The sequence below is a fragment of the Ranitomeya variabilis genome, chromosome 4, assembly GCF_051348905.1.
Source record: "Ranitomeya variabilis isolate aRanVar5 chromosome 4, aRanVar5.hap1, whole genome shotgun sequence".
NCBI classification, from domain to species: domain Eukaryota; kingdom Metazoa; phylum Chordata; class Amphibia; order Anura; family Dendrobatidae; genus Ranitomeya; species Ranitomeya variabilis.
Window position 1 is genome coordinate 484,287,447 of NC_135235.1, and position 23,779 is coordinate 484,311,225.

The following is a 23,779-nucleotide window of genomic DNA, read 5'->3' on the forward strand; positions in this document are numbered from 1 at the left end:
AAATTAAAAAGGTGCATCTATTATATGTGCTAATTCTGGCACTTTGCCCAGCTCCTTCCACTTTCCCTGGTGTGGTGGCAAGTGGGGCAATAGTTGTGGGGTTGATATCAGCTGTTTTGTGGCGGCAGACCCCAAGCCCACAGGTAAGTAGTTGAGAGGCATCTATAAGATGCCATCATTACTAACCCCATATCAAGACAGCAAGAATAGTCTTTATTTGAAATATAACTCCACACCCACTTTTACCCATTTATTTAACAAAAATAAATAAAAAAGCAGTTATACTTGCCTGTCTGACGAGAAGATAATCCAGCAATGCCCATGTCTCCTGTAAAAGACAAAAATTAATAAAACCCCATACTCCTCACTGTCCAACGAGAAGATAATCCTTATTGGTCCCATGGCGATCCGGACGCTCTCCACGCCAGCCGGAACACACTGAGATGGGAGTGTGAGAAGCGGTGATGTAATTGAGGTTACCGCCCATCACAGGCAGAGCTCCTCACTCTGCTCAGTGTGTTCCGGCTGGCATGGAGATCAGTGGAATCACTGATGTGACTGCTGTCCAAATCATCCAGATGCCCCATTAATAACCCCATAGTGTTATTGTAGTAAAGACACAGCAAGGTGGGAAACAGTGACAACATGGGAAACAACGAATGTTCGGGCTCCCCATTGAATGGGGTTCAGGTTTGCGTTCGGATACCGTTCTGGTACCGAAACCAAACTTTTTTTTTTTTTTTTACATGTTCAGCCGAACCCGCCGTGCCCAACACCCACGGGTTCGCTCATCTCTAAATAATTAGCAACAAGGTTAGAAGCTGCAAGATTAGACTACATTATTCTTATTACTAGTCCGTAACCATGGAAATACATCGGTCTGCCAAGCGATTTAAACAAAAAAAAAAATGGTAGGAAAACTCTAATGAAGACTATTGCTTGCTTTTTAATTTTAGATGCACTGGAACAATATAGAAGAAAATTTGCAAAGGTGGATATAGCATTTGAGCCGTGGATGCTGCTTTCTTTAATTTATGCCCTGCCTTTCTGACAGAAGCAGGTTAAGTGTTCAGTTACGCAATGCAACCACCCAGTTCACTGTGGCTGTGCATTATTCCTTTGCTAATGAGCTGCAGTTGAAACTTTTTCTCTTCTTCGCTTTATCTTCACACTATGCGATCTTGTGATACAGTAGAGCAGAAGTCATTTCCGCAATTCTTCATGTGAGTAACATAGAAGTCCTTTGGAACTGGTATAACTGGGAAAGGCACTATACTTCCCTGGCATCTCCTGTGTGTATTCTGTAGGCACAATGACATTTGTTTTGTATTCTGTATTTGGAATGTTGAAACAGTACAAGGTTATTTCTTGTTTCTCCAGAGGCCTCATCTGCAAGTCTACCAATTCATTTTGCTTTTATGACTGATACAACTAGGTGAAAAGCTGTCATGGTGGTTGAGACGGATTTAATCCATGAAAATATAATTTATTTTATTTTGTATGCTACAGACAGCTCCTGAATAGTTTTGTGTATTGAGATGAAGACTTAAATTAAGTCAGTATATGAAAAGAATGTTTCTTAACTTTTTTTTCCTGTAATTCCAATTTCTCTTTGACTTTGATTGTTTTATTATCAGTCCTTAAAGTGGAGTAAAAGTGTGACACCATTGTTCTCGTCAGCGATATGGGAGTCAGAGATGGCTGCAGTGGTCTCCCCCATGCTGTTCTCCTTCAATTCAGCACTTTTTCATCAATTTCAACATTTTTCACTTCCCCTTGTTGGTGATTTACATACTTCCAACTAGACATGCACGGCCCTGCTTAGTTCACTTGTATTGAGTGAGTCCTAGCACATCTGCTCAGCAACTGGTCGTGTATGCATAATGCATACTTGCAGTCAAGTGACTGCCCACCAGGGCCCTTGGTGAACGTGGTGGACCACTTGCCGTCGGGGGAGCCTGGTAACAATGCTGGCACTGACCCACCCCTCAAACACTTGCCTCTCCCCGTTCCCCGCTGCTCTGGTGTGACATCACTCTCTGTGACATCCCAGGGCAGAGGGTGCAATGATGTCATTACAGAGGGCCCTCTGTGCTGAGCAGCGCAGAGAGAAGATGCAGAAGAGACCGGAGGAGTAGGGAACAGGAGAGATGAGCATTTGATTTTTTTATAATGTATGGAGCATTATGTGGAGTCCATTATACTATATGGAGCAATATATGGGGCCCTTTATACTGTATGGAGCAATATATGGGACCCATTATACTGTATGGAGCAATATATGGGGCCCATTGTACTGTATGGAGGACTATGCCGTCCATTCTAAAATAAGTCTGCAGTCACTGTGTGCGCTGTGCGGGTTCACTGGTTTCCGAGCTACTGTAGAATTTACAATAGATATCACTCATGCAATGTAAGAAGCGAAATCTTTGGCATTGTACTATATCTATATTTCTCTGCCATATCTGTGCATCATGAATTGGGGTACGTGTTTAAAGGGGCCCACTGAGAGTCTTTCGCCTGAGGCCAATGAAAACATGGAGCCTGCCCTGCAGCCCACTCTCACCAGCATCACCAGAATATCCTGACAGTGAGGTGCACTGCTGGAAGGATTCCGCAATCCCAAGTCCCTTAGAATGACTGTAGACTTTCACCAGAAGCCTGGACAACCCCTTTAAAAGAAACCTGACAGCTGAGGCGTTTCAGAAAAAAAAAAAGGAGCAAAGATGCCGCCTACACGGAGACAAGACACTGGGAGGGTTTTCCTGAATTTTCCACTACTTGGCTTAACTAGATTGAAAGGACTTCCTTTACAATAAATTATAGCCTTGAGTCGTGGAATATGACAGCATAATTGGACTGCTTAGGTATAATACACACAGCTTTTTTTAAACAGATAAAAAAAACTTGCTCAGTAAGCTGACAGGGAGGCACATTCGATTTTCTAGTTTTGGGGCATTGTTCAGTAGTCAGCTATTTCAAAACTATGGTATATTTCAAGATAGGCTTAGTCGCCATGAGTTACGGGTGGACATGACATTGGCACAACCTGTGGACAGAGGCTCAAGAGGTAAGGGGGCGCACCTCCACCTCCAAAGTGGCGAGCAGCTTCAGTCACACGCGTTATTGGACTGTAACATGCCCATATACTGCCCTTGCATAGTGTGCCTTCTGTCGGTCTACCCCTGGTAAGAGTCCACAGTTGGCCGAGTACCACAATGCATGAGAAATGTTGCGTAATAGGACAGACAAACAATAGTAGAAAAATAACGTCACTGAAGGAAAGGATGCACAAAACAACTCCAGAATTGGCACACTGTAGAATAGACTCAAGTACATTGTGCATAAACTACTAACAAGCACATCAATTATAGAGGGTGTCTAAAAGCAATGCACATTTCTAACTGAGCTTTAATGAAGCTACTCTACATTAATTAGATAAAACACTGTGATCTATCAAGGTCAATAATCTAGACCTCATATTTACTTAGAATGAACCTGAAGAAGAATCAAATGGCATATGGATCATCATGTTTGTCTACTTGTCATACATTTATTATAAGACCTGCTTAAAAATTTGGAGGTTCTAGTTATTTAAAAGTCTAAAAAAAAAAAAAAAAATCTCTGCTAAGTTCTAACAGCCCATGAGAGCTCAGTTACGACCAGCTGACGATCTGTCAGTCTTTAGAAGCGCACCACCTTCCCTTGTAAGCTTGGAAGCTGGGAGGCAGAAGAGTGGTGTGCTCCTGAAGATAAGGAGTTAAGAGGACACCTTTGATTGCAGTGTTTAGGTAATTATAGCCTAAAGAATACTTTTAGTATTAAGGGGTTTAGGAACCACAGAAAAATGTTGTATGATTATACAACTCTAATAAATGAGGGTGAAATTTGGGTAATAGGGAGGAAAAACATTGTAGGGTCATAATTGGTAGTTTATGGGCGGACATATGCTTTTAGTTCAGCCGTACAAGGCCTTTCGCCTTTTAAGCAGGCTTCTGCCATCTATTAAACTGCAAGTACGTCCCTCAGCTAATGAGATTTCTAACTAATAATTGTCATTTGTTAGAGAGACATAAGGGGGCACTATGTGAAGAGATCCCAAGGGCCCATACGCTAGCTTGCACAGGGGGCCCAGCTGCCTGGAGAAAATGCAGGAGTATACATCTGTGAACACAGCAGTTTTACAGGCAGCATAATGCAGAGTTATGCTTCCTCTATTTCACTGCCAGCCTCTAAATCCTCCTCATCTGGCTCAAGACTTCCCATTACGACACAAGTTGAGATCAGAAACCAATGATCAGGTTTCTGTATTTTCCTTCCTTAGGCTACACATTCCTCAGAAGACAGGACATTCCTTCGGATTATTCTCCATGATAGATCAGGAGTTTTAGTGGTGCTGCTGTCACAGGAGGGTTACCCGGTCATCACTGGTGCCACTCAGGGGAGTTCTGTGGGAACCCACAAGGAAGGCTCTGATCCTCAGCACCATGCTTCAGCTGTGTAGCCGGAATCCAGAGAGCAGGTTGGTTCTCATTTGTCCTGATGATAATTAGGGTACCGAAATTCATCACAGATACATATTTGACTTGGATGCACACGAGGGATATATTAAACCTCTTCCAAGTTATGGCATAATTATGTAATGTCGGCCTACTCGGCCAGTGCTTACAGGGCACCGCGCCTTCTGTATTCCTTCATTCTGAATATTATTTTCAGGTTTTTTTTTTTATTCTTCTACTATTGAAATAACATGTTTAATTAGCTCATAATTTGTCCTGTGGGAAATTTGCAGCAAAAAAATGTTTTCCTTTTTCATACATAACCCAAAGCTATATGTAGGCTTTGTTCCCCCTATGCTAGAAAAAAGGGGTTCCCAAAAGTAACCAATGGCAGCAAGAGTTAGTAATGGAACAAATTGGTATGTAGTTTTGTGCAAAAATATTTAGCATAACTTTTATTTTATTAACCAAACTCCCCTCTGATTCTGAGCTATTTATGAAGCGATCCTCATTGACAGCTACTGACTACTAAGCCCAGAACACACAAAATCCAAGAAAAAAAAGAAAAATGAGCATGTTCCCTACCACAAGTAAATAAGTAAACAGTACAGCTACATAAAATAGGGCACTTTTAATACTAGAGACAGGCTAGGACCGTTCCGATGGGCGCATCTTGTGAAGGGATGGCTTTTTTTTGCTCTTTTGATCAAAACAGGTTTAACGAATTGCCCTATGTTATTTACATGTACTATTACTATTTACTTATTTACTTGCCCAGGGTATATCCTCATTTTTGTTTTTTCTTGGGTTTTGTATGTCAAATAGCTACAGTGTGAACACGCTCTTGCACATTGTACATATGCAGCGCCCCAGAGTCCTGGTCGTTGCAGTACTGTGGCTCCGCCGCTAAGGGGGGCTATGGTACGTCTGATGGCACTGAAGGAGTTCATCTGACCAGGTATCACATACACCAATACATTTCACAGTCTGGCCTCCAGGGGGAGCTAAGGGTACTATTCATTAGGCCACTCCTCACAGTCTGGTAAAACTGGGGGTTAGGCAGGAAGTTAGAGAGAAAGCTGACTGGGTTGGAACCAGGCAACACCTTGTGGCAGAGGGTGTTGTAGGGCAAGATTCGGTAGGGTCCCTGTCAGAGGTGGGATCCTGACAGAGGCCTGGCAATCAGAGAGAAAGCTACGGGACCGCGCCTGCACTTCATAGCGGCGGTGCCCTAAGAAAGGACAAGAAGCGAGATTTATTGTGCTGAGTGAGAAACGAGATCAACGCAACAGGGAGAAATACCAGTAGGAGTCGTGCTGTTAGACCGAGGCAACATCCTACTGAGGCACGTAGCCGGTGGCCGGAACGCCGAGGAAGTACAGAGCTCTAAGCATTACTTCAAACCAACGGCAGGACAGAGAGCTATAGGCTGGCTGTCTCACCTACATCACCTACGCAGACATAGGGGGCAACTTGTGGAGAGGGGCGACTCTAGGGTCCCGGAAGAGCTCCGAGCCTTCCCGTCATACGGGTGCGTCCTACCATAAGATCTGGGGGACGAGATTAAGAAGAACATCAGAATCGAGTTGTTGTGAGGGAACACGAGAAACAGACACAACAGTTGTGGGGACTATCCCATAAGCACAGCAGGGTAGGACCACAACACATAAGCGCTAGAAGGAAGGCACAGATTTCCACCTGCAAAGGGAACTCTGGAGGTGCCATCGGACCGGCCGGACTTGCGCAGCCTGGTTAACCGTACTCCGGACTGAGGACCCAGAAGCCTTCAGTAAAGAGGTAAAGAGACTGCAACCTGGTGTCCTCGTTATTTACTGCACCGCACCACCATCCACATCTATTACTGTGCGCCCCTCAGCAGGGTCACGGACCGGGCCTAGCCACCGTGACAACCCCGGAGCAGAGACTCAGAGGCCCGGTACCGGGTACCCCTCGGCCCTGCGGCAGTGGGGGCGCTACACATATACCAGCTTATATGCCCAGAACAGGCAGGGATTTCAATGAATGAAATAAAAGATTTGGTGAATCTCTGCCCACAAACCTACATATCAATCTGATCAGCTCTTCCTGCTATAGAATATTCTACAACAGGTGGGCTTGGAAGACTTTTATCTAATGTATTTAGGGGCCTTAAAAGGGTTGTCATTTATTTTAATCCTAAATATCTGTCTGTTTAATGTAATAATCAAATCTCTTTTCTAATATACTGTAATTAAAAAGTCCCTAATGGTCCCTCACTATGTTCTCTTAACTGCTTTATTTATTTATTTTTTTTTACTTCCTGTTTGATGACTCTTTGTTTGAGAACCCATAAGTGTGCATGCTGGCATTCTTAAACAAGATGTCATCAGGTGGCCCAAGACTTCGGTCACTGCCGCAGCCTCTGCCCCCATCCTGAAATGAAGTATCATCTATGATGTCCATTTCTGGAGCTGGGCTAGTCAGTGCTCTACTGAGCATGTGTCAGTTGTCAATTCTGACATATGCTCAGTAGGATCTGGTCACTGTGCAATATTCTTTATAATACATGGTGACAGTGCGCTTCTTCACTGGCTCTGATGAGAAGTGATGACTTGCTAAGAAAGCGCACAATCAGTGCTCACTGTAAGAAGAAAACCCATTGAGCAGAGACCAGCCCGCCCCCACAAGTGACATCATTTGGGTGGGGTGGGGCTAGTCTCTGCTTTTAATGTGGTTTTCTTCTTTATAATGAGCACTGACAATGCACTCTTTTGCTGGCTTATCACTTCTCATTAAAGTTGGTAAGGGAGCGAACTGTCATGTAAATTAAAAAAAATATCACACAGTGACAAGATCATGCTGAGCATACATTTAAATTGACAACCGACACATGCTCAGTAGAGCAGGGACTAGACCAGTCCCTGAAACTGATGTCACTGATGACGTTTAATTTCAAGGTGGAGGCAGAGCTTGTGGCAGTGAGCCTCCAACCCCTGATGACATGTCGTTTGAGTATCTCAAGACACGCCAGGGGTTCTCAAATAAAGCGTTAAAGAAATTACATTGAAAAAAATGGCATAGTGAGGTGACGATAGGGAGTTTTTAATTAAAGTATATTAGAAAAAAGATTAGATTACTACAATAGACTGCCATTTAGGATTAAAATAAATATTGGTTTCGGACCACCCCTTTAAGTCTTTAAATCTGATTGGTTGCTGAAAGCAATAAACACTTCAATATTTTCTTCCCTAGTTTTATTAAGTAAGACCAATTATGTGAACTTAAAGGAACAAGCATGTGCAGTGATAACAAAAATTCCCCATTAAATGTCACCTGCTTAACCTAGCAGGAAGTACAGTGGCTTCTAAAAATCACTAAAATTGACAAATCTCCGGGCCCGGATGGGATACACCCCTGAGTACTGCAGGAATTAAGTACAGTCATTGATAGACCATTATTTTTAATCTTTAAAGAGTCCATAATAACAGGGTCTGTACCACAGGACTGGCGTATAGCAAATGTGGTGCCAATATTCCAAAAGGGGACAAAAACTGAACTCGGAAATTATAGGCCAGTAAGTTTAACCTCTACTGTGGGTAAAATCCTGGAGGGCATTCTAAGGGATGCTATACTGGAGTATCTGAAGAGGAATAACCTCATGACCCAGTATCAGCACGGGTTTACTAGGGACCGTTCATGTCAGACTAATCTGATCAGCTTCTATGAAGAGGTAAGTTCCGGACTGGACCAAGGGAACCCAGTGAACGTAGTGTATATTGACTTTTTAAAAGCTTTTGATACGGTGCCACACAAAAGGTTGATACATAAAATGAGAATAATGGGGATAGGGGAAAATATGTGTAAGTGGGTTAAGAGCTGGCTCAGGGATAGGAAACAAAGGGTGGTTATTAATGGAGCACACTCGGACTGGGTCACGGTTAGCAGTGGGGTACCACAGGGGTCAGTATTGGGCCCTCTTCTTTTTAACATACTGTATTTATTAATGACCTTGTTGGGGGCATTCAGAGCAGAATTTCAATATTTGCAGATGACACTAAACTCTGCAGGGTAATCAATACAGCGGAGGACAATTTTATATTACAGGGGGATTTATGTAAACTAGAAGCTTGGGCTGATAAATGGCAAATGAGCTTTAATGGGGATAAATGTAAGGTCATGCCACTTGGGCAGAAGTAATAAGTAGGGTTGAGCGAAACGGATCGGTCAATTTCATAAGTCGCCGACTTTCGGCAAAGTCGGGTTTCGTGAATGCGGTCGGCGATCTTCGCGCCAAAGTCGCGTTTCATATGATGCTTTAACCGCCATTTTTTCAGCCAATGAAGGAGTGTGGGCAGCGTGATGACATAGGTCTTGTCTTGCTTTCTGCGGCGTCACAGGGGGTGGGGGTATAAACGCCATCTAACCGTTTTGGATGTAGCGATTTACACATAATTTTACCTCTATACAAGTCACTAGTGCGACCACACTTAGAATACTGTGCACAGTTCTGGTCTCCGGTGTATAAGAAAGACATAGCTGTACTAAAACGGGTGCAGAGAAGAGCGACCAAGGTTATCAGAGGACTGGGGGGTCTGCAATACCAAGATAGGTTATTACACTTGGGGCTATTTAGTTTGGAAAAACAAAGACTAAGGGGTGATCTTATTATATGTAATGTTATATATGTTATCTATATGTTATATATAATGTATAAATATATGAGGGGACAGTACAAAGACCTTTCTGCTGATCTTTTTAATCATAGGCCGGTGACAGGGACAAGGGGACATCCTCTACGTCTGGAGGAAAGAAGGTTTAATCATAATAACAGATGCGGATTCTTTACTGTAAGAGCAGTGAGACTATGGAACTCTCTGCCGTATGATGTTGTAATGAGTGATTCATTACTTAAATTTAAGAGGGGACTGGATGCCTTTCTGGAAAAGTATAATGTTACAGGCTATATATACTAGATTCCTTGATAGGGCGTTGATCCAAGGAACTAGTCTGACTGCCGTATGTGGAGTCGGGAAGGAATTTCTTTCCCCAATGTGGAGCTTACTATTTGCCACATGGTTTTTTTTTGCCTTCCTCTGGATCAACATGTTAGGGCATGTTAGGTTAGGCTATGGGTTGAACTAGATGGACTTACAGTCTGCCTTCAACCTTAATAACTATGTTACTATGTGCATCTTATAATTTTTTGCTTTAGAATTTTCTGCACTCAAAAATAAATGGATTGAGCCAGGCATATGCAGCCACTTCTCTAATCTTGACAGTGTAAAGGAGGGCTCTCTTCGCAATAGTAGCAGGTCTCTGCAGTAGGACCCAGTGGCGTACTTCCAATGGTGGCAGATCATGCAACCGCTATGGGGCTCATGAGTCAGTGCGCCCTCTGGATCACACTTTCAACTGTATGAGCATCGTGGATGCCAATACAGTTGAAAGCCATGATGGAGGATGGAAGCTGTCCGCTCCCTCCATCATTCTCCCTCGGTGTCTGAGATCTCACATCTCAGCGTAGCGGGTGCGAAAATGTCACTACACTCTACCCACTGCAAGGAGATGTGTGGTGCCTCAGGCACATGCTGAAGAAACCTGGACCAGGGGGGGAAATAGGGGCTGGTGAGTATTTATTTGTTTACATCAGTGACTACATTGTGTAGTACATTATACTATATGGAGATACATTATACTTTATGGTGTACAATTGGGATGTATTACACTATATAGAGGGCAACGGGGTGTGTTATACTACATGAAGTATAATGGGGCACATTATACAATACGAAGTGCAATGGGGACAGTAGGGTAATCATACTGTGTGTGATGCGGGTACTGTGGAGGAATGGACTGTGGGAGTAGTATACTGTGTTTTGGGGGGCACTTTTGTTGGCATTCTACTGTATGGTGGCAATGAGAGGGGAATCTAAGTGTTTCAATAGTAGGAAAAGTACTATTGTAAGAACAAAGTTGTGACATATGCTCTTCTGTAACCCTGCCAAATATTATTTTTTATTTAGGGGAAGGCTCAATTAGAACTTCTGCTATGGGGCCCCATGATTTCAATGTATGCCTCCTGTAGGACCCATATGTAGCAACATTTATTGGAAATCCTCTCAATAGTCCAGAAATGACTCAAACTCCTTTACCTTTTGCCAAAAGATAGCTGGCAATTGTGGCCTCATAAATATGTCTTACTTATGCGTATAATGTGCTGAAGTGAATAAACACATTGTCAAGCTACAGATTGCACTTTTTTTTGTACGCTTTCTTCCATTACACTGGGGCAGACACAGAAGAGGCCCTACACAAAAAAAGTATCTGGGCTCTTTGCAGTCCAGTATCTCTTCCTGTGACAGAAACTGCTTTGGAGGTGTAACTGGTCCCCTTACCTCGTAAGCTCCTATGCGGCTGTAAAGGTTGCACCAATTGTATGTCCGCCCATACCCATGTAAAGGTATGTGCACACGTAGAAAGGAGTTCTGCGGATTTTTCCGCAGCGGATTTCAGAAATCCACAGGTAAAAGGCACTGCGTTTTACCTGCGGATTTACCGTGGGTTTTTATGCGGATTCCACCTGCGGTTTTACACCTGCGGATTCCTATTATGGAGCAGGTGTAAACCGCAGTGGAATCCGCACAAAGAATTGACATGCTGCGGAATGTAACCCGCAGCGTTTCCACGCGTTTTTTTCGGCAGCATGGGCACTGCGGATTGCGTTTTCCATAGGTTTACATTGTACTGTAAACGCATAGAAAGCTGCTGCGGACCCACAGCTGCAGATCCGCTGTGGATCCGCAGCAAAATCCGCAACGTGTGCACATAGCCTAAAGGTGTGACGAGATCAATTCATACCCCACATCTCTTCCTGATTAAACAGGTACTTTTTAAGTGTAACATGGTTTATTATGTAATGACATATGTAATGTACAGTTGTGTACTTTTATAAGACTAGGAACAGAGTTAGGAAACTAGAATACAAATGTAGGAATTAGTTAGAGCAGTAAGAATGGTTACAATTGGGTTTAGTACAGTGGAGGGCACTGTAGTTGAAGAAGCTAGATAAGTTCCAGTTCAGGACAGAAGTAGCTGAGGATATAGGGAGTTTCCCAGTTGGCAGGGGTAGGAGTAGTTATAGTTGGGACACTTCCCTTGTATGAGTTAGTGAGTTGGATGGAGATCGGTGAGATTGTTCCAGAGATGAGTTCAGTGGGAGCAGCGGTTTAGGGAGATGGGGCTGAAGGTCGCACGGATACGAGGAAACTGAGGCAGCATGAGAACGGCGGCAACTAGGTTCAGTGGGATGTCTTGAAACGTACGGGGCCTGCGGATTGGAGAAGGTATGTAGGAGCCATCCTTAGTTTCATCCTCATGGGGAAAATGGGTAGGGATCCCCAAGCAAGAACTAGCTTGGAAACTTGGGAAGCTGCGGTACCAGATGGTACATTTCAAGGTCAAGGATTGCCAGGAGAGCAAGAGACAGCACAGACAGGACATTATATTTTCTTTGCGGGGTGCCAGGGTGTGCCGGAACAGCAGCCCCCCGCCAAGACTACCACTCTGGTCACCTCACACCCACACATCTGTGTATGCTGTTACCTTTTCAGCATTTATAATATCGCAAGCGTTTGCTGTTGTCATTAGGAATCAGTTGCGTTTTGCAGGAAAATAAACCGGCCTAAATTTGGAGAGCTTAGCTGTTGAAATAGAACGCTGTTTACTTTTGTGAATCTTTTTAATTTAGTGACCACGGTTGGGACGATGTCCATATAACCCACACACAGCTGCTATTCACTGAGCTATTTAAGAGACCTGTGGCTTTTAGACTTGTGCAGAGGTGTGAAGACTAAGAGACATTTTATTTTGAGGACTGGAATTTACATTTCTTTGCAAATTGGAATGAAAACATTGAACTGAAATCATCTGGTAATGCATCTCAGGAATGTGCGCCCTATATCATGGGCCGCGTGCTAGCAAACAGGTGAATTCTCTAGAGATTACTATAGACGAATCTAATTTTATCACTTGGCTTTAGCTTAAGATTTCTTCTAGGGAATATATAAATAGCATGTGTATAACTCGCATGCCCCGACTCTGTGATTGTTCAGATGCCGACATGGCCTGAAATCTGCTGCAAGATCTGTGTGCACAATTTTAAAGCAGTTGTCTCATTAAGGAAACTCTTGTCCATAAGCCCTATTGGAGCATACAGGCATCATTGGGTGAATATTTCCCACTTTTCAAACTCTGCATCTCTTCATATGAGCCACAACAGACAGACTCTTCGTAAGTTAACCACTTCTGCTCGGATGTTCGTGGACATGTTGAGCTTCAAAATGCCACATGCAATAGTGTCTTGCAGCAGTTTCCTTCCATCCAGGGGTATACCTATAATGAGTGCAGGGATTTCGCACGCATGGCCTAGAGGTATGGGGCCAAAAAAGTCTCTTTGGCCCAAATGAGAAGGCAAATACTTTAAAACTGTGATAGTTGAAAAAGAGACACTCTGCCTTCTTATTTTACTCTAAAATGCTGCAGGGATGTAGACCGCTTTGGACTGGAGCACCTTGGGCCCACCAGAGAAAATCATTCTTGGGGCCCACTATGTAGCTACGTAGAAATAAATAGAAGCTGTGTGGAGTGCTGCTATTAGTGGCACGCCACTGGTTGGGGCCCCCTCGCGGGCGATGAACCTAGTCTGCCTACCCCTAACACCTCCCTGACAGCGGCCAGTGTTAGCTGCAGCTGCAGGCTTCCTGCTGGGTGATCACATGTGCCCCCTACTAAAAGGAATGAATATTCACTGCTTTCCACTCCCAGGGGCATGGAGAGCAGTGAATATTCATTCTCTTTAGTAGCGGGCACATGCAAGCGCCAGGCTGCTGCAGGAACCGACTCTGCGGCTATCACTGCCCGCTACTAAGTGAAATGAATATTTACTGTTCTCCACACCCATAGGCGTGGGGAGCAGTGAATGTATAATTCCCCTTTAGCATTGAGCACTGACTTCAGCCGCACCAGCCAGCTCCTGCCTCCTGTCACCACCTGCTCCACCGCTGCAGCCGGGCAGGCCTTCCTGACTCGCGGACCACATGGCAACTGTGTGGTGAGCCGCTATTAGCAACACGCTACTGGCTGGGGGCCCCTGATGCAGCAGGGGTCCTAGGCGGATGCTAGACTTGTATGCCAGCTGTTGTCAGTGCCAATGGGCCAGTCCAACTCTGGTGGTAGAGGAATCGTAGGTTATAAAGCATCAGGGAGAACTGTCACCTGGCCTGCTCCCTGTCTGATCGTTTGATTGCCCTCTCCATACACAGAATACACTAAACTATAGACATTAGAAATGAGCAAGCCCATCTATGTTTTATGCTCCTGTAGTAGGAGCAGTATAAATTGCAGCTCCCTTTAATGATCTTTGTATTATTCAGAGGATATTCCATAAATTTGTTATAATTTGACATTACCCTAGAAAAACCTTTTCATCTATGGTGATGACCATTTATCTTTTAAACTAATCAGAATTTTCAGCATTGGGCACATTAGCATTATAAAGATTTGCAGCTGTACTGCAGTCTGGTTAAACCCTGGAGACTTATTCCAGACGTCCCAGACTTACTATCTCTGCCAACTATTCCATTAACTTTCATATGCAATCAGCAAAAACTGTACACCTGTCTATTCAAATGGCCACATTAATTCTGCAAATAAATATATACAGAGTATTGTAAAGTATTTCATGCTATAAACCTAATCGGAATCTCCCGCAGCACTTCAGACTTCCACTAGTTGAGAAAAGATATTACACAAATGTACGGTAGTTAAAGCTATTCTTCTGTTCTGCTGATCCATAGCAAGGTAATGCAATATTTAGTTGTTTGTTTTAGTTGCTATTTGTCCAGAAAAAAAAACCATGAAAACGGGCAATAAAAGTGGATTGGAAATGATGACCAATTTTCACAAATTATGCAAAGTATGCAATTGACTGCAATGCACAATATACTGTATATGTGTTTTTGTCAATAACTAACACTATTTTGAGCAATTTAGATTTTTTTTTTTTGCACAGTGTGGTGGGAGAGCAACCAGTGTTCACTTGGGATGCCTTGGGCTCATCCTCTATCTATATAGAACATATGTTGTGTAAGGTGGCAGCTGGATGGAAGGTTTGTGTCACCGAGGTGCCAAGCCTCGGAGATAGAGGATTTGGAGAAGCAATCACCAGAATATATAGTCCAAAAGGTGTTTTAATGTGCCCGGATTTTGGGTCCGGGCTTTAGGAGCGGCCACTAGAGCTGGGAGGGATTGGCCATTCCCTTACCTCCAGTTCCAGGACTTGGAACTGGTTATTTAAGGCAGCTGGCATTATGGTCTGTGTGTGGAAGGAGGAAAATACATGTGCTTCACTGAGCAGTCTGTTGGGAGAGTCTGACCAGAAGTTGCTGAGCTTTAAACTGGTGAGCCTGTGTCTGTTGTACTGTGGACTGTTTTTTTTTTTTTTTTTTTTAATTTTACCTTTGTGCAAAGGAAAGGCTGTTTCTTTTCTGTGAAGATTTGTGAACTTTAATAAATGTACCATTGTTTTGCACCAAGCTACTTCGTGCCTGTACCTACTTCAACCACTCCCAGGGTGAGGAATCTAAGTTGTCCTAGCATACATAGGACAAATCATTGGTAAGATCTTAGCTTTTTTTGTTAAAGTAATAGTGTAGTTATAGAGCTCTAGTTGTCACATTATTATCCAGGACCCAAAGCTGGACGGCGCATACACAACACTAGCTAGTATGCTAGTGCTGCACTGATGGTTACATAAGTTAAAAAAAAGACTCCGGTCCATCAAGTTCAACATTTCTCCACCAGTTATACATTCTTTGTCATTAAATTATCTATACTCACACTTGGGACACCCATTAATGTAGCCAAAGCTAAGCATTAGCTGTGCGTAGAGTTGCATCTGCTCAGCGGTAAGAAAATCAAAGTTTACATGGGATATTTCTGCTTCCAAAGAGTAAGATGGGGAAGTTTAGAGAATACAGGATTCAGGGCCGAGACAGTGGGAGAACACACAACTGAGCCATGGCTTATGGAACCTGCTGTTGAGCAGGGTATGAACTCGTGGGTTTTGGTGAGCAGAACAACAGTTCTGAGGAGAAGAGAGACGGCAAATCGCTTTATCCACAGAGATCCAGTCACAGAAACAATAGAGCACCCATTTGACGAAGAGCAATATGGCATACTGCTACTCATTTCAACAGGAGCCACTCCTCCAACAGTTTGGGTTACTTGGTAGGCCAAACATCACTTTTATTATTATTTTAAGACTGTTTACATCATACTTTGTGATGTTCTTAGTATGAAGGAAGCTAAGAGGACACCTTTTTGTCCTCCATCATGCTGATATACATTAGTAGTAGAGAAGAGTATGGCATAGGGTAGTAGACAATTACCGTAAATGGTATTCAGTATCTGGGACGCTCGTCGATGACTGACACCACTGTATGACATTCATCATTTAAAGTTGAGCTAATTTGGTCCCGATTTATGATCGGCGGGACATATTGTTTTTGCAATATTCCCCGAATACAGCCGAACGTCATTGGAGTCAATGTGAGTAGAAATGAACAAATGTATTCGGAACCGATAATCAAACATAAATTTGGCACAAATAGCGTACCAATATGGCACCAATATGGCAAATTCAGATTCGGAGACCTATCCCGAATAGACTCGCTCAACTCTATTCATCATGACCTATATTTAATGTATATATTAGGAGATTAGGAGGTTCCCACTTTTTCTGGAAATTAGTAGTCTCCAAATCCATCCAGACAATCCATGCTTCTGGATGCTTGATAAGACTTGGGGCTCATGCATTCAGCCTTTTTTTTGGTGTGTGTGATATGAAAAAACATCGGATCACACTAGGACCAATGTTATTTTATGGGGCCGTGCACATATCCAAATTTTTTCCTCGGCTTGAGTATCTCCGAGGATAAAATCGCAGCATGCTGAATTTGTGTCCGATATTTAGAACACACTTGGCCATACAAGTCAATGTCAATCTGTGAAGATGGAGATTTTTTTTAATCTTCTCCTCTTCCAAGAAAATCAGCTGACACTGTGATCAGAGTGTAATGTGCACAATCTGACCGATTTTCTCGGCTGAGAGAAAATTCAGTCGTTACCTGAGCTTTATTAGTAGCCCACTGAGAGAACTCCTAAATTCAGTGAGCACATATCACATCTTGCTTCCAGTCCTGGTTAGAGCAGGTAAAGTCAGTCTGCAGCAGCCATCATACCAAATGGCATAAGCGAGGTGTGCTGGACAGTAGGCCTTATACTTGGGCTGTAATGTTTAGGTAGGATTTTTGTTTTTGTACTGTGAAGTAAATTGCTTTTCCATGCAATAGAAAACATACTGTTTGCAACCTGCTTTATTTGACATGATTACATACCTCCCAACTTTTGAAGAAGGCAAAGAGGGACAAAGGTAGCAGTGCGCGCAGTGGCAAATTTTAGGCCATGCCCCTGACCACACCCATTTCATAACTAGTCACCCATATCCATGCCCCAACCACACCCATTTAGCATTGCTGATCACACGGTTTCATAAACAATAATTATAAACAGAAAAAAATATGGCCACACAGAGCTCCATACTGGATAATGGCCACACATGATGCTCAATACTGTATAATGGCCACAAATGATGCTCCATACTGTATAATGGCCCCACATGATGCTCAGTACTGTATAATGGCTACACATGATGCTCCATACTATATAATGGCTGCACAGTGCTCCATACTGTATAATGGCCCCACATGATGATCAATACTGTATAATGGCCACACAGTGCTCCATACTGTATAATGGCCCCACATGATGCTCAATACTGTACAATGGCCCCACATGATGCTCAATACTGTATAATGGCCCCACATGATGCTCAATACTGTATAATGGCCCCACATGATGCTCAATACTGTATAATGGCCCTACATGATGCTCCATACTGTATAATGGCTACACATGATGCTGCATACAGTATAATGGCGCCACATGACGATGCCAATGTGCAGTCAGGGCTGTAGATGTGTCCCAGCAGCTCTGCTTACAATGCAAGCAAAGATTTTACCAATTGTCGCTGTCCACACTGCTGCCTCACAGATCCTGCACATTGCAATGTAGCCCAGCTCTGCGAACTCTGCATGTACTCAGACAACACCACTATCTACTGGCTCCGCTCTATAACTGCTGTAGTATATAAAGGATATATAAATACTGTTGCCTATGACGAACCTGCTGCACTGGATTGCTCTAACTGCTGCCAGTACTCCTTGTTATAATGCCTTGTACTGGAAGCACAGCAGGGCCAGCTGCATGTATGTTTGCAGTACACACACACACACACACACACGTACCTCAATATCCTCTCTCCCTCTCTGAACCACTGGAGAAGAAGATACGGAGGGGTGTGGCGCCTAATACAAGGGGGTGTGTCGGCTGCTTCTCCTGCTGGCTGTGCAGGAGAAGTGGAGTTCCGAGCGGGACAGCGAGGCACAGCCTGAAAATTGGGACAGTTCCGCAGTATGAGGGATGGTTGGGATCTATGGCATTATCGGTCTAGGCAGCATACAATCCTTTAGACATCTTATTTTGGTGGGGATTTCGGTTGTGAAATTTGCTCCCAATTTTCACAACAAACTACAGAACAAAGTACCGATGCTTTTACATTGCATTGTTATCCTGAAAGAGACTTCTTAACACTTGTTTCAAGATAATCGTGTAGTCTAGACAGGCTACCGATCAGGCTATTGATCAACTAGCGGATCGTAGGGTGAAATGATCTTTTGGTCTGCACAAAAGATCATCGTTCTCGGTAGCACATTGCTCTGTGTATACAGGACCTGTGCTGCCTAGCGTAATGCCAGCCTATTTGCACTGAATGATCTATTAGAGACCATTCCATGCACATCTCAAGCTCCGTCTACCTGTGGGAACAAGTAGCTGATTAGTGGTGATTTTAGTGCTGTCTGTTGACTAGTGAGGTTTGTATAATGCAGATTTTCTGCAACTATTAAGTAAATAAGAAAATTTGTGTGTAGGGGGTTATTGTATTTTTATAATATTTTTGACTCCATTATTGACTTTTTGGCATGTCATGTTTTAGATAATGCTGGTTTGTTTTTGATACTCCTTGGTATGCAGCTTTGAGAAAACTTTTTTGATAGTCATGTGAGGAAGGATTACATGCGGAAATGCACTAAAACATGCATTTTTTTACCTTTCGGATTTTCCGCATCTTATGCAAGTCTATGGGAAATATCATATATGCATATGTAACTCAGCGTACCTGCAAGAGAAAGTGACATGCTGCGGATCTGAAAGGCGCACCGCAAGTCAATTTATGCGGAGTAAAAAATGCTCAGTGGGCAGGAGATTTATAAAAGTCCCATCCTCTTTGCTGAAACTGTAAGATGCTGCGATTTTCAAACGGCAAAAATACACAGGTTACGTTCCTACGGTGAGTTTTTGACACTAAGTGAGTAACATACAGCGTACAAAGTTTGACGCAGAATGATTGTTCATTTCATTCATTGCAATGTAATCAGGAAATCTGCGGCTGAACCAGTATGAAAAATCTACAATAAATATAGATAGGCCAGTTCACCAGTGCAATATTCACGCTTTGTGGGGATTTGGCTTTAGTTTGCTTTGGAGCCTGACTATTTCTTTTTATTCCTTCATGACCTAAAAGGGACATTTTTTTTTAACTTGTTCCAATGCATAGCACCATAAATTACATTTAATAACAGGATGCAGAACAATACGCAGCCCTTTCCTCCCACATTGTGTGACAGCAGAACACTATCAACCCTCCCTATCCTGAATTCAGAAAATGAAGCAATAAATGGCTATGGAGTGCCCCCAGATGCAGGGCCGCGGGGTACTCGGTACCGGGCCTCTCTGTCTCAGTTCTGGGGTTGTCACGGTGGCTAGACTCGGTCCGTGGTCCTGCTAAGGGGCGTCCAATGAAAGGTGTACGTGGTGGTGCAGGTCGCGGTGAATAACGAGGATACAGGGTTGCAGTCTCTTTACCTCTTTACTGAAGGCTTCAGGATCCGCACTCCAGGGCAGTGTTAACAGGGCTGGCTGAGACCGGCCGGTCCGAAGGCACATCCAGAGTTCCCTTTGCAGGTGGAAATCAGTGTCTACCTTCTAGCGCCTGTGTATTGTAGTACCTCCCTGCTGAGCACCACGGGATAGTCCTCACAACTGTCGTGTATATTTCTGGTCTTTCTCTCTCTCTCCGTCCCCCTGATGATATGGATGGGACGCACCCGTATGACGGGGTAGGCCTGGAGCTATTTTATAGGGACCCTAGGGACGCCCCTCTCCCACAGTTTGCCTCCGTTGTCTTCGTTAGGTGTAATGATGAGACAGCCAACCTATGGTTAACTGCCTGGCCGTAGTCTAAAGTAATGCCTGGAGTCTCTTACTTTCTCGGTGTTCCGGCCACCGGCTACGCACCTCAGAAGGATGTTGCTGTTCTTGGGGCACGACTCCTTCTGGTATTGTCTCCTTTTTGCTGTATTTCCTTTCCTTACTCTTCCACAATAAACCTCGCTTCTTGTCCTTTCTTAGGAGTCTGCCGCTGTAAGGCACAGGCACAACTCCGTAACGTTCTTGTCTCTTTCTAGGACTCTGCCAGGATCCCACCCCTGACAGGTCCTCTCTCTAGCTCTTCCCAGCTACATTCTCCCTGACTTCCTGTCCAACCCCCAGTTTTACCAGAGCGTGAGGAGTGGCCTACTAGATAGAACCACTCCCCCTGGTGGCCGGAGTGTGAAGTGTCGTGTGTGTGATATCTGGTCAGGTGAACTCCTTTAGTGCCATCAGACATACCATCACTCCCCTTAGCAGCGGAGCGACAGTACTGCAACGACCAGGACTCTGGGGTGCTGCAGCTACAATTCCAGAACAGTTAATACATAACACACGGGAGATTCTTGAAAATGCTTTTTGTACCCTTTTTTCATTAGAAACCAAAATGGGCGGAGCTGGGGTTGGACATGGGTGTGTACATGACTTCTGTCAAATAAATCATAAATGCCTGCGTTTTGATTCATTAAAAGGGGTTTTCCCATGGGAAAAGTTAATTTTAGTCAACATTTTAATCAATAGATCTTTCAATAATAATAATTTCCACAATTGGATGTGTTGAAATAAAATGTTCCTGTGCTGAGATAACCTTATAAATGTGCCCCTGCTGTGTACTGTGCGATGGCCGTGTCTAACCGTATAGTAACAGGAACAGGGCCTGATCATATCACATCTCCTGGGCAGGAGAGCAACAACAATTGTATGTGTGATATGTTATGTGGGTATCATTTTTGTGTATATTTCTGGGAGGCCTGAAAACCACCGCAACCTGTCTGACTACCCCTGAACCTAAGGAGGGGACTGGGGAGGACAGACATGAGCTGGGAAGTCAGTCCTGTGTGGAATGATGATGTGTTCACAGCACCTCAGAGAGAAAGAAGAGTATATGGACTATGTGATCCTCTGTCTGCTGGATTGTTGGACTGTTATCCTGTTACTGAACTGCATTTGGATTCTGGACTATTTTATCCTTTGTGTGGTGGATCATATATGAACCTTTTGTATTTTTGCCTAAATAAAAGTCTTGGAATTGTTTATTATACTCTAGCTCTGTTGATTGTGTGATACCGGAGAAGGACCCCGTGACAGTATGATATTGGAGGCAAACTAAGTTACAGTAAGGAATCATGCCCTTTCTGGTGGGTCTACAACCTCTCCTTACAAAATGTGAGCAGAAGTCCATTGTTTGTTTGTTAATCTGGCTGCAAGTGTTCAGTCGTCTTCAGGTAAGTTGATAGTATCCATATTTCATTGAAGCGTTGACCATATAACATACAGACTTATTATTTTCTAAACTGGTAACGAGATGCTCATTGTAGCCATTCTCCAGTCTGGACACATTCTTGAGGGAAAGAAACCCCTGGAGCACTGAGCAGAGGAGGGCATGACTTTGAGAGGGGTGGACATTAAACTCCTACAGCTATTTTTATAGCGGTGTAGACTTTAAGCAAGAGTGATGTTGCTTTAAGACGATGGAGCACAGTATGTCTGTGCCTGGTGTGTTACTGTGAGGATTGTGGGGATTATGTAGAGGAGGTAACTCTGTCTCTCTCCCTCTTTCTCTCATTAGGTGAACTGGAGGAATCATCACCCACCCTTCCACCCTGTTATAATCAGTGTCCTAAAACATTTTATTTTAACCATTACTTGTATTATGATTAATGCTTTATTGTATTTGTTTAATTAGCCATTGTATATATTGTGCCATGTCCAATTTTATCATGGCTATAAAGAGTTAACATTAACACTAACCTCTAAACAAAGGGAAGGGCAATCATCCATGGTTCCCTAGAGGTTTCCTCCACAGGGGTTTTTTCCTCTCTGAGCGCTGTAGGATGACTCTTTGTGAGTCAGAGGGTTGTCAAGTTTAGTCCTCTTAATGCTTTTGCAGGGACAGCTACTTTATAAGTTGACAAGTGATTTAGAAAAAAAAATTCAATAAATAAAAAAGGGCTAAAAGTGTCAAATGTGACTTGGAGTTTATAACCTGTCACAACTTTGCCGTTTAGGAGTCAAGTTGCAGACCAGTGGACTCATTTTAACTAATAGAGGATGTAAAACCTCATGGTGGTGACAGGCTCGGCTTTGGTGGCCAGCCTCAAGGACGTTGTAATGGTAATGTCAATCAGGAGCGGGCACAGTGGTTAAGCACAGGAGTGAGGATAATAGGGTCATTGGTGCCCTGAGAGTTTATGGCTCTGCTTGAATGGCCACCAGTGCGTTCCATCCCCTGTCTGTCCTGGTGCTGTATGTGGGACAGCTTGGGATAACACAGCACTTGTGAATCCCAATGTACTAGCACTTCACCTGACTCCTATTGTGATTGTTTTAATAAAGTTGTGGCCATTTTGACAACCAAAATAATGTGTTTTGTGTATTTATTCCAGTGTCTAGTTTACTGTAGCTATGGTTGTTTTAAGATGGAGTGGGGGTCTGTCCCATATCCAAATAGTCAGGGACACCTAGGAACGAAGAATTCACTAATGAGTTATGCAAAAATGTTCTACCAGACAGCCCCTTTGTGTTCATTTAATGCACACTGGCCATTTTGGTCTCTGCTAATTTTTTATCATTGTCTATACGGTTCTGTTTTCGTTTTGCTATGCACTGTAACTTGTGAATTACAAGAGAAAGTGTTATGTCTACAGAACGGAGTAGCTAAACGAGAAGTCTGCTTGTATTCACAATATTCTCATGTATCTGTCTGTTTCCATGCTTACAACCTTCTAAATGATGACTCTTTTAATTATTTTTTCAGACATTCCAAGGAAATAACAACATCTACATTAAGAACTGGAGGAATTAAGTTCAGAAAGTGAAAATTATTTTCTGTTAAAGAATTTCAGAATTCTATGGAAATTGCTATTCAAGATTGTATAAAGGCGAAGGGTCATCCGATCCCTATATGTAATTTTTTTTTCCCTCCAACCTCAGTTTTCTAGATGTATATTGCATAATTAATTGAATGCAAAATATTTTTGTAGCAAAATTTATTTCCACATACTGGATATATAAAATAAGGTGTGTTTTTTGGAAGTATTAAGGGATGTACAGTCATAAAGATCTTGCATAATGTTCACTCCATTTCACTACGCACCATAAATGATACTTTTCCTACACTCAGCAGTTATGTTAGTTGGAGCAGTATCTGAGATACTTTCCAAACAAAGTAGTAAGTTCATCAAGACATCCAAACTCATCCTATTTCTGGGTAAAATGCAGAAGAGAATTTGGCATGATCTGATATGACTCCAATGCTTTAAAACTTCCTGGATCACAAAGGAGGAGTATTCTTGTTGCAATGATGCCTTGTACCCGTTGGCAGCACCGATTCATCCACCAGAAGAGGACAGTATGGATTCCACCTCTGCTATGTGCAGTTGCCTTCTTCATCTATTTCTTCTATTTCTGCCCAGACTACTCAAACCCAGTGGATCCTATTGATAAAAATGAATGCCCTTGTGGACCATGCAACCAAAAAACCCTAAGGACTCCATGGTTTAACCAACATTTCAATGAATCTATTGAACCGTTATTAGTAAGAAAGGATCAGGTCATACCTGACCATGTTCTGAAATGGTGGCTGGTGAGTGTAATCAAATAAGTTTTTTTTTTACATATGATTACTATCCTAT

At 43.1% G+C, this 23,779-nt stretch overlaps 1 protein-coding gene and 1 long non-coding RNA gene across 8 annotated transcripts in view; one reads left to right on the forward strand and one right to left on the reverse strand.

Annotated features, from left to right (window-relative positions):
- LOC143765345 (CMP-N-acetylneuraminate-beta-galactosamide-alpha-2,3-sialyltransferase 2-like) overlaps positions 1-23,779 on the forward strand; it is a 110,408-nt gene that overhangs the window by 56,299 nt on the left and 30,330 nt on the right. For 3 of the 7 annotated variants that reach the window (XM_077251911.1, XM_077251910.1, XM_077251908.1), the window contains exon 2: positions 22,903-23,730. In XM_077251911.1, the coding sequence (XP_077108026.1) occupies positions 23,446-23,730 (285 nt within the window). In that variant the 5' untranslated portion in view covers positions 22,903-23,445. Of the gene's footprint in view, positions 1-1,106; positions 1,224-4,324; positions 4,523-14,856; positions 14,936-21,192; positions 21,371-22,902; positions 23,731-23,779 lie in introns of those variants that run through there. The other 4 variants (XM_077251909.1, XM_077251913.1, XM_077251907.1 and 1 more) reach the window with 4 other exon arrangements.
- LOC143765346 (uncharacterized) overlaps positions 1-23,779 on the reverse strand; it is a 60,514-nt gene that overhangs the window by 16,628 nt on the left and 20,107 nt on the right. Inside the window, exon 2 of the long non-coding RNA XR_013213371.1 lies at positions 290-328. This is a non-coding gene — a long non-coding RNA (uncharacterized LOC143765346). The remainder of the gene's footprint in view (positions 1-289; positions 329-23,779) is intronic.